An 11,446-nucleotide genomic window follows, 5' to 3' on the forward strand; every position below is an offset into this window, starting at 1 on the left:
AGGACAAAAATGTGGTCCATTCCTTAAACTGCGTACCATAAGACAAGAGACAACAGGTGGTTATGGACTGGGAATGACAAGAAAACGGGAATGACACGTCAGCTGCCTAGCTATTGCCAAGTTTTTTGTAGCCATCACAGCAAAGGAGCGTTTGAAGGAGGGATTGGAAGGAAGGACAATGAGGTAGCTCTGCAGATGTTTGTTAGGAACACCTCTCAAGCATAAGGGGCAGCTTGGGTGAATGCACTGAGGGATTTGTTTGAACAAGTGGGCGATGGAGCCTGGCATCCTTGGAGAGCAGGGGTGGGAGTTGGCATTTTGATAGTATATGAGATGGTAAGTAGCGTGGGGCTAGACCGTCAAAGGCCAGCAGTTGTTTGGCTCAATATTACAACACTGTTTTCAGCCACACAGAGACCTAGCTGTGTCCCAGAAGTGCTCTTCAGATTCCCTCTTAGCCATCATAATTTTAGCTTATATTTTTTTTCTACCTTAGCTGGATGTGTTTCTTTAGGGCTGTGATTCTTGCATGGCCATGTAAGTAGCCTCTATCCTAAGATTTTTAAACTTCCTTCTTCCCTTTTGACTTTGAGTTTTCGGACTAGCTCTTTGAATCATTTTCTAACATTTAGTGTCACTGTGGTACTTACTTCGCAGGATTTCCCCCTGAAAGATCTGGAACTTAGTTATGTAGCTGTCACTGTAGCTTAACGGCTCAACTGTATTTACTTATTGAACCAAGTCCTGAGTTATTTAGGGCTCCATAGATAATAGCCTCTCCTTTTGCACGCTCGAGAACTAGCTGCTGTTACTAGTGTTGAGAAATAGCTTCAGGAAGCTTTGCCCTGGTATGACATTGGAGCAGTTTCTTTATGAGAAGTTGAAGTCACCCATTATAACAGTCTTTCCTGATCTGGAGATCTACCAGAATACATGTATTCCTATAACTTGGGATTTACATCCATACACGTTCTACTACATGGTCCCGTGCAACCAAAATTTTCCCCTGCAGATTCTATGGACTCCTTTAGCTACGGTGCCACTCCCCCACCTCTAACCTAATCTGTCCCATCGCCAGGTTTTGTATCCCATTGACTCTTGCCATCTGACCGTGTTCCTATAATGCCTGCTGGATCAAGTCCCTCTTCAGTTGCCAAGTCTTCCAGCTTGCTGATTTTTTGCTTTTAATTTTCTTGCGGTGGTACGGCCGCTTATCCAATGGTGGTGGTGGTGGTTGACAGTGTGCTTATTTTTAATGAACTCCTTCATCTGACATCTTATAGCTCCTCTGGAATTTTACCTTTGGGGTTCGGGCCCGCGTTTTATCCACCTACGTGACATACAGAACGGAAATGTTTTGTGAGGAGCGTGGCAGTGAAGTTGATCGCTTGTAGCGTAAACCTGGTTTTGTGTCCTCTTGAAAACTCACTCTTGTTTTTTGTAGATAATATCACGCAGTTGCGGCGGAGAGGGCACTTTTCTAAGTGCCCCGAGGAATACAAGCATTACTGTGTCAAAGGGCGATGTCGATATGTCATGTCGGAAGAGATACCAGCTTGCGTGTAAGTAAAACTTCCAAACCAAGGGGAAGGACATAAAATTGCACTAGCCGGGGCTTGATATGGTGAAAATATTTTAGCTATCCACACATTGACTCCTAACTAACTTGGTCCACGTAACCCTCCACTTGCTTTCTCAGCACTGGGGGTTGTTCCAAAGTGTCAGGAGCTTTTTGAAAGGGTGACGCAGACGCTTCTATTGAAACGTGAGAGCATGAAAGTTTTGAATCTGGTTCAAGGTTGGAACCTTTCCCAGGCTGGCTGAAAGTACGCAAGCAAAACCTTCTGTGTCAAATAGTATTTAGGTTTTCCAGTAACACAGAGGCACACAGGTGATGATAGTGGGAAGGAGACTTTTGTGAAACCTTTCCTTTCAGTGAAAATGTAAATAGAAAGCTTGACTAGTTGTCTTCCTAGGTACTTTGAATGCTAGTCAGGGATAAACAAATTTTTAAATAGAGATCAAAAATATTCATAAAGGGCCTGATCTTGCTCATATTGCAGTTAACGGCAAAGCTCTTGCTGTCTTCAACAGCAGCAGGGTCAGTTTCCTAAAGCAGCTTGGAGAAGGGCTAAAATTGCATGCTGCAGAAGCCCGAAGGGTTTGATCGTTCCCCTGCAATTCTAGCTAAGCTACTGTTAAATTCCAGTAAAATATTGTCCGCGTCCTGCTTCCAAGCAATTTTCCGGTAAAGCTGCCCTTCTGATCTTTGCCAGGAAGGGACACTGGATCAGCTTGTTCTGAATTGGATTGGTCAAAGATGTGTCCAGGATGTGATGGGTTGGACCACCCTTCCCCCCCTCCCCCCCGCTTTTAGGGTTGCCCCATGATGTGCTGGGGTCCCACTAAGCCCTCCTGTCCCATCAGCTTGGGCTTCACTCATTCTGTGTTGCTGTGACCAGCTGTCAAGCCCCTTTTCAGCACACACACACAGGTAGGGACACCCAACTGTAGAATCACACAGAGTCTGCGATCAGCTCTCTCTGTGGGAGGACTCAGCTAGGGGAATGGCCAGCCATCACGTGCACACTTCCTTTGGAGTGTAAACCCAAAATATTATCTTGCGTTGTATAGAAGATCTGCACAGCGCAAGCTCATAAAAATTGCTCCCTCCCTCAATGTGGAGGGAGGTAGGCACAGCTTCCCCCCGCACCCCAAGATATGAATTGCACAAACTGGGTTTTGAAATAAACAAAAAATAAGTTTATTATCTACCAAAAATAAATTTTAAGTAATTATAAGGGATAGCAAACAGAACAAAGCAGATCACTGAGCAAATAAAACAAAACACACAAACTAAGCTGAATACACTAAAGAAACCGGTTACAACTAGTAATTTCTCACCCTAAATGTTGTTTTAGGCAGGTTGCAGCTCAGAGTTCCAATTATGTCTCTTTATAGGCTAGACTCCTGTCTCAGCCTGGACTCAGCCCTTGCCTTTCCCCTGCTTAGTTCCTTTGTTTCTCCAGTTGCTTTTAGCAGTCTTCCTTCTTGGGCTGGGAAGCAATGGAGAGAAGAGCCATGATTGCCTTACTTCCCAGCCTTAAATAGGCTTTACATAAAGCGGGAATCCTTTGTTTCCAGTGGAAAAATACCAGCAGTGTCCAAGGTGGTACTCCGTACTAGGTGACATCACATGACCCTGCAGTGTCAAAGCAACATCTCAGGAAGGTGGGAGACTAGTATCTTCAAAGTCTTATTGTTCGTCTTAATGGCTCATCCAGGCTGATTGCCGACTGTCTGGTGGGCATTCCCCCAAATACACACACAGTTGTAATTGTTACATAGTCAATATTCCTAACTTCAGATAAAAAAATGATACATGTATACAAATTGGATAAACACATTCAGTAGATCATAACCTTTCCAGTGATACCTCACATGACCCATCTTGCATAAAACATATCTTAGTTATGCCATATTCATATCATAACAATATTTCTATGAAGAATATGGGCGTGATGCAACACAGATATCTTGTGTGGCTTTTCTAACCACAGTTTTGTCCTTCATTCAGTGTTATCACACAGTGAAATATATTTCTCCATTTGCTGTAATTGCCTGGAGAGAATTGTCCAAGGTGAAGGTAGTTTCCAAGATGAACAAAAATATCTTAAAAACAGTTGGTGGGTTGTTTTTTTTTTTTTTGGTTGCATTTTAAGAATTGGACAGGAGAGAGGTGGAAATATTGGGCATTGCATATTTCAGAATGTGTCCTCATTTTATAGCCACTTCCTACATGGCCCATGATGCTCCAGTTTTCCTAGTTAGGTCTCCTGCACACGATTACTCTTCCTTGTTTGTTAAAGTCTTTCAGCGTACAATTCCATTCCACTGAGAGTGCCGAAAGGAGCAATAATGATATCCATGAGACGCTTGTGACTGACTGTATAATCTAAGCTTTCATCTTAACCAGAAATACAAGTAGCTTTCAAAATGGATGTCTTAGGTACTTATCTGGCCCCATCACCGTAGTATGAGCGCTTCACAATCTTTAGTGCACATATCTTCATGGCCCGCAGGCGTCTGTGTGGAGCAGGGAACTGAACCCGAGGTCTCCCAAGTCCTAGTGTATGGAAACTAATCGCTGTGCATTTGCCCTGGTGACTTTGGAAAGTAGGGGAAAGGTTTTCCACTGTCCAAACCAAGCCGCTCCTATTCAGGACTTCCTCACCAAGGCCCCAGCTCAGCAAGATAACACACGGTTAGCCTTAAGGATGTGACTAATTCCACTGACTTAGTAGGGTAACTTGTGCTTAAAGTGAGGGCATAAGTACCTGGCTGAAGTGAGGGCTAGAGATCCTGCTTGTCTCACGCTTACGTGTGCACACTGAGGCCTGGTCTACGCTACAGAGCTAGGTCGACGCAAGGCAGCTTACATCGACCTAACTGTGGACGTGTCAGTGCTTAAATTTTGCTCCCACCGATGTAACTGCCCAGCTACACTGACTTAACTCCACCTCCACGAGCGGTGTGGAGTCAAGGTCAATGTAGTTAGGTCGCTGCAGTGTCCGTGTAAACACTGCACTGTTTCTGGCGACTGTTAATGGCATTCAGGAGTCATACCACGCTGACAGTGCAATCGAGACAAGTGCTTCTGGTGAGGACGCGCACCGCCAACACAAGGAGCAAAGTGTAGGGGCAAAAGCGATGCAATTACTGCGGCGGTGGTATGCCGACGTCAGTGAATTTTGTAGTGTAGACATGGCCTCGCACACCTGGTGGCAGGAAGTCATTGGCTGCCCCATGAAGACTTTGGGGGGTAAGGTTCTTCCCCCTTGCAATCCCTCCCCTGCAAGTGTTCCAAAAAGATAGCTTCAGAGGTACATGGCAAAGGTGGGATGCAAGGTTTGAACAACGTTTTACCCCCAGTTCGTGAATGTGGGGCCAAGATGTGTGTGAGCCTCGACTTTTGGCCTCTGAAACATTCGCACAGCCCCTCACCTGCTGAGCTATGCACGGGCACCAACTTCCCCTCTTTCCTGTGGCTGCTCGACCCCCCTTCTGCCTCCCGGCCCTGCCCCCACTCCACCCCTTTCATGAGCTCCCCCCCATTTCAACCCCTTCTCCAAAGTCCCTACCCCAACTCCGCCCCCTCCCTGCCCCTATTCCAATTCCTTCCCCAAATCCCTGCCCCACCCCCGCCTCTTCCCCTGAGAGCACCACATTCCCACTCCTCCCCCTCTCTCCCGGAGCGTGCTAATGCTGCCAAACAGCTGTTTGGCAGCAGCTGGCTGAGAAGCACTGGGAGGTAGGCGGAGGATCAGCAACGTAGCATGCTCAGGGGGGAAGGAGTTGGTGGGGCGGGGGGTATGGGGAGCTTGACTGCCGGTGGGTGCAGAGCACCCACTAATTTTTCCCCGTGGGTGCTCCAGCCCTGGAGCACCCACGGAGTTGGCGCCTATGGAGTTATGGCTAAGTGGCTGGGCTTTGTACTGGAATGGCTATTAGAATGACGGCTGTGAGCTTCATGTCGGTGCCTCGGTGCTTGTGGTTTGGGGGAATAGTGAGCTTTAGATAACACTAATTACAATAATCCACACTAACCTTTTGTAAAACCTCCTCTGACGGTGGTTGGGTGACTGTGCATTTGTTCAGCGTTTGCCGTTTGCTCTGCCCTGTGCAGGGTGCAAAAATCTAGTCCCGCCCCAGGGACGATACAGTCAGAAGCGCCTGCAGTCGGTGTGTGTCTGGCTTTTCACGCTGTTACTGTAGCACTCACACCAGTACGAACCATGGAAGAGCAAGTGTAGCTGGGCCACAGGTGTTTATACTGCTAGGGTCATCTAACCCTCTTTGAACATACCTTGCCAACACAGTGATAAGGTGGGGCTCACTGGGAAAGGTAGAGGTGACTTAGTGTGGTGTATTGTGATTCCTGATCAGAAATGCCAATATCCGGCACCAGGACAAAAGGGGCAGCATTTCTAGCATGCTTGTGCTGCATGGGGTTTTTCCCCCCCCGGACCGTTTTCAGCCCCCGGAAAGTGGGCTAGAGGTGAGAAGAAGACCCAGTGTAAGCCGCGGTGGTTTTTGTATTGCCCCAATGTAGCTACACCTTTTGCTGTGGCACTGGTTCAAACCCTGGCTGTCCATTTGCTGTGTGCAGGCCACTTCTTATATCCAGTGCTGCAGCTAGTCTAGTGCAATCCCCGCAGTGTAGACAGGCCCTTTCACAACAACCTCCCACTGATAGTTGCCTTCCTGAGATGAGTGGGAGGGCAGGTGTGTGTGGGGTGCACTGCTGTTGATGGAGGGACATTACAGTGGATTGATCCCCGCAATGCCTAAGGGAGGAAAGCAAAGACATTCAGGATGAAGATTTTTGTCCTGAGTCCCTCTCCCTTTGTGTGCTGTGTGCGCTCTCTTCACTTCTGTACCTTACGTACTCTGGATTTCATTTGCCCCTCTGAACAAAAGGCATGGAATTGGCTTCACCAGACAGCCGGGGAGGTGTTTAAATTCAGTCCACTCTTCGATAGCACTTCATCAGGGAGACTGGGACTTGGCTTGTAGTGGCTGGGTCACAAGTCAGCTAATGACGTTCCGTTTCTGCAGCAAAAAGATTGTAAAGGCCCGGGGTGATTTTTGGCAGCTGTGCTGTTTCACACGGGTGGAAAGTGACTCCACACGTCCCAAGCCGAGTGTAACTCAGCACCCCTGCGAATACTGCAGTTAACCTTGAGAAATTTGAAAATACAGTGAAATCTGCCCAAGATAATGAACCGGTCTCTTTCCCAGAATACACGGGGTACCCTGCTGCTGTCATAGGAGGTTGTCTCTGGTCGGTATCGATTTGTGTTGGTGCGTTAGTGGTCTCCAGGCGGGTTTGCGCTCTCCCTGCCTGCTGTTGAGTGGTGCTGGCAGCAAGTGTCCTCAGTGGGGCACTCCTTGGAGAGCCAAAGCCCAAGACCCTTCAGGAAAAACCAAACCATCCGTCTCTGATCACCGGCCCGTGTCCCTCACCCTGATGAGTTCCAGGGTCCAAGGGACACCCTATGCTCAGGGGTGGCGTATTAACACTGGGGGTAGTTCCTGCTCCACCAGGCATATGTGAGCAAGCTTGAAGCTGAAAAAGGTTATGCTTGGCTTTAACCCATCCCTGACCACATCTGCAGCAGCCTGGTGGCAGGGTTCACGCAAAGGCTCCTCTGGGCCCCAGGTTTCGATACAATGGATAGTAACTTGGGGCCCGATCCTGCAAAGCCTTGCTCAAATAGGGCTGGAATTTCACAGCCCTTGCTCAAGGAGGCAGGACCCCTCTCTTGCTCGCTGCTCAGATTGTGACTCCAGGCGCGTGGCCCCTGCTCCGCCTGATACCCCCACCTGTGAGCCAGGTGGTGGAACCCTGGTTGCGGTAGGAAAGGAAGTGACGTAACATAGTCATGCCCCAGAGCGAAGGGGAGGGACTGTCTGGGAGCCACACTTCATGCTGTGCTCTGTTCCTGGGGCAGCCCCTTGTACAGGGCAGCGATTGAGTCCGTGTGCGGGTTTGAAGGACCTGGCCTTTGATGCCCGTTCCTGTGACCATTGGGTGTTCTCGTTGCAGTGTCAAGTCTTCATATTGTCCCGCTTTCCCTCCCTCTTGCAGCTGCGAGAAAGGCTACACGGGCGCAAGATGCGAGCGAGTGGACATATTCTACTTGAGAGGAGATCAAGGCCAAATGGTAGTGATTTGCTTGATCGTCGCCATGGTGGCACTGATCGGCCTGGTAATATGCATATGCATATGCAGTCAGTAAGTATGCTTGTGTGTTTTGCATTTCTTTGTTGTGCTCGTGCGTATGAACACTTGTGAGGTCTGTCCAACTCCTCCGCCACTTCTACAACAGGGGGGTTTTGGCCTGGAAAGGAAACTTCGGGCATTACTAGGAGCCTTTTGAGGAATGCTTCAAGGGACACGCTCGTGATGGTCCTCGTCGTGGCTTTTCATTAGAGTTATTTCTCATTGCTCCTAATAGCCCCAGGGTCCGTCTACACAGCAATAAAAGACCCGCGGCACAGAGTCGCAGAGCCCGGGCCAGCTGACCCGGCCTCCTGGGGCTTGGGTTGTGAGGCTAAAAATAGTAGTGCAGGTGTTTGGGCTAGATCCTGGGCTCAGAGTCCGGGCTCCAGCCCAAGCCTGAACATTTGCGCTGTTCTTTTTAGCTCCCCGCCCCCACCTCAAGCCCAAGCCAGCTGACACTGGCTCAGTCCCCTTTCAAGACCCAATCCTGAAGCACTGCAGTTGCTAGGAGCTTTGCCATTGATTTCAAGGGACGCAGGACCCAGCCTGACAGATGAAAATGGTAATTGGGTTCCTGCCAGCATTTGGATTTTTCTTCGGGGAGCCATTTGAGGCGTGGTGGTGTCCAGGGCCTCATTTTTCTGGGCGCTGTGCAGGTAAACAATAGGACCGGTCTTGCCCCAAAGATCTTATACATTTAGTTTTGAGGATGGAGGACTCCCTCTTACTCACCAAGAACCTCTGACTGATGACAAATGCCTGCTGCCAAAGGAGTCGCCCATATGCAGGGCCTGCTAATACCTGGAACAAGCACTGAACAGAACAGAAGTTATCCATTGATTTGATATACAAGCAAGTGGCAACTGAGAAATGGGGCCCACAGATGCTTCCCAAGAGTGACCGATGAATTAACGGTGGAGGCAGTGGGTCTGAATACATGGGTTAGAACTCCAATCGAGCTCTTCCGTGGATTCCCTCTGTGGCTTTGGACAATTCACTTGACCTCTGGAAGGGCTGGTCTAGGCACTGTTTTGTACTGATTTAATTATAGCCGTTTCTGGGAAGGCCTGAGGCTTCAGTGCTTTGTTGAACTGGAGCCCCAGGGCCCTTTTCAACCTGCATTGAAGTCAGTGGGAGTCTGCAAGGATTTTTAATGGGGGTTGGAGGAGAGTTGACCTCATGTTTGTTTATCTGTAAATTGTGGCAACTAGTTAATGACCTCCTAGGTGTGCTGGGAGGATTGATCGTGGTTTATATAGGGCGTTGTAGCTGGGAAGCGCTCTATGGGTCTTAAAATATTTTAAAGTGGTGGTAGGGGGGAAACATTTCTGATTTGAGAGAGACAGTGAATTTCTGCGACTAACTAAGTTAGCTTAGGTTAATCACTGACTTTGCTTTGCAAGTCACTGTCGGAAGCGCCGCAGGAGGAGCAAGGAAGAAGAAATGGAAACATTGGAGAAAGATTTGCCTACCAAACAGGAGGATGTCCTAGAGACGGACATTGCATGAAGGTGAGTTAGCATGGGAGGAGGGGATGCAGAAAACTAAGCCCTGTCAATGTCAGGTTTAAACTCCACATGCAGCAACTGGGTTAGGAGTGACTCTGTAAAAACGGCCCTAGGGGCATCTCTCGGTTTGCCCTCCGGTGACTCTGTACCAGAGTTGCTCAGTCTAAAATTAAAAACTAGATACTTTTTAAGAGCCAGTCCTGCCAACCCAAGCTGGGCTGTGAAAATCCAGCGGTGTTCTTTCCAGCTCCTGCCCCGTCCCACATGGGGCTTCTGCAGGCCAGAGTCATCCCTTGGGTTCACCTCTACAGCTCCATTTGGGGGCTGGGGATGGACAGGAAGGGGGGAGGGTGGGGTTGGAACGCAGTGAAAGGTCTGCAGAGGGGTGAGTAGAACTCAGAAGGAACACAGTTCGAACAAGCCAGGTCTTCATGCTGCTGTTAATGCATCTCTCTCTCTCTCTCTCTCTCTTTTAACCTTTACAGGTTACTGAAGGCACCTGCGGGCAGGTTCCACACAGCACAATGTCTTGCTCTATGGGAGAGGGACACAGAAGGGCTATTGCCCAGATAATAAATGCAGATGAATAACAGGTGTTTTTACATTGTTTATTTGTAGCTATGTCTTGTGAAAACAAAGGGCACAAGCACCACTGAAAGTCTTCTCCTAAATCTTTTAGCCTTAATACGTTTTATCAAGTGTAGCTAATGTTTATCAGAATAACTGATAGGTTTTTCGTAGCAAATTAATGAGTTATGGTTCTGGCATATGTAAAGAGTATTTTGTGTCAGGGGTTCCCAGTCCATGTTACTGTTTGATCACATGCCATTGCTTCCGCAGAACTCTGCCTCATTCAGTGCACAGGATGGACTGTGCACTAGGAGAGAAACATGGTTATGTAGTGAAGGAAGCTGTTGTCTGTCGGGCCCCTGCCTCGCTTGTTGCAGTTGAAAGGTGTGTAGTGGATGAGGCAGGAATTACAGGGAGAGAAGGAATGGGCTCCTGGTGAAGGCAGTTGGATGCTGCCCTGGAGAATTGGATTCTAGCCCTTCCTTTGCCACAGAATTCCTATGTGATGCTGGACGAGTCACTTACACCAAAATGCTCAGTTGGCCATGAATTGTGTTTCCTGTTTTCTGGGTGCCCTGTTGGAGATACCTGGGACCAGATTTGCAGAAGTGCTGAGCACTCAGCTCTGCAGCTGAAATTAGTTGGAGTTGTGCTTTCAACATCTCCAACGCTGTATAATGCTAAGTTCTCTGGAAGATCACGTGGTAGGCCTCGCAAACTGGGCACCCAAAGTTAATGGATACTCGATAATGATCTTAATCTCTTTGCCTCGGATCCCCAGCTGTAAAACTGTAGTCCCCGCCCCGAAGCACGGAGGTACTAGAGCACGTCAATTTAACAGCTGTAAGAATTTTTTTTTAACTTGGGCAAAACAAAATTTTTCCTAATCTTGTCATCAGAAACAGCTGAACCATTTTAGCTGAAACTTTCCAAAATAGAAACACCCAGCATGGAAAGTCTCGGACCAAACAGTTAGTCTTACAAAGTTACAAGTAACTGAAAACAATCGTATAAGGGAAAGTATAGGTAGGCATGGCAGTATTAGACTTTTATTTTTGATTTTGACTGGTGGTAATGTTTATTTTTAAGAATATTTTTCCTATTTTTATCTATTTCAGTTTTCAGTTGTGGGAAATTATGGGAAGGCCAGACAATAGGAGGGGCCAGACAATAAATATTTAATCGGTAGACCTTGAGATTCAAAAAGCTAGTTTTATAACCATTAAAGCACACATTGTCAACATCACATGCCAAAATATACAAAGTAAATATCCTTACATTAAACTCTAAGTTCCCAGCAGTGTTTTTCTTTCTTGCCTGTCTGTACATTTAGATGATCATCAATGGATATATTTTTTTCGTCACTTCGTGTGTGTACAAGCCTGGGCGGCGGGTATTGTAGGCAGGGGGAGGCTGTGCCTCCCCAGACAGCCTGGCATGGCCCCGCCCACGCTCCACCAGGCTCTTTCCTGCCTGCCGTTTCCTTCTGTGGCCGAGAGACTGAGCAGGCAGGCTGAAGGTCGTGGTGTGCAAGGCCATGACATGCCGCAAAATCCATCCTCCCAGCGGTGGGATCGCACTG

At 48.0% G+C, this 11,446-nt stretch overlaps 1 protein-coding gene across 1 annotated transcript in view; it reads left to right on the forward strand.

Moving 5' to 3' along the window:
- Nucleotides 1–11,164, forward strand: part of BTC (betacellulin) — a 30,852-nt gene extending 19,688 nt beyond the window's left edge. The window contains exons 3-6 of the mRNA XM_073340009.1: nucleotides 1,445–1,562; nucleotides 7,652–7,798; nucleotides 9,190–9,297; nucleotides 9,780–11,164. Of these exons, the coding sequence (XP_073196110.1) occupies nucleotides 1,445–1,562; nucleotides 7,652–7,798; nucleotides 9,190–9,295 (371 nt within the window). The 3' untranslated portion in view covers nucleotides 9,296–9,297; nucleotides 9,780–11,164. The remainder of the gene's footprint in view (nucleotides 1–1,444; nucleotides 1,563–7,651; nucleotides 7,799–9,189; nucleotides 9,298–9,779) is intronic.
- Nucleotides 11,165–11,446: the final 282 nt, after the last annotated feature.

This window comes from Lepidochelys kempii, chromosome 4 (genome assembly GCF_965140265.1).
Source record: "Lepidochelys kempii isolate rLepKem1 chromosome 4, rLepKem1.hap2, whole genome shotgun sequence".
Taxonomy (NCBI): domain Eukaryota; kingdom Metazoa; phylum Chordata; order Testudines; family Cheloniidae; genus Lepidochelys; species Lepidochelys kempii.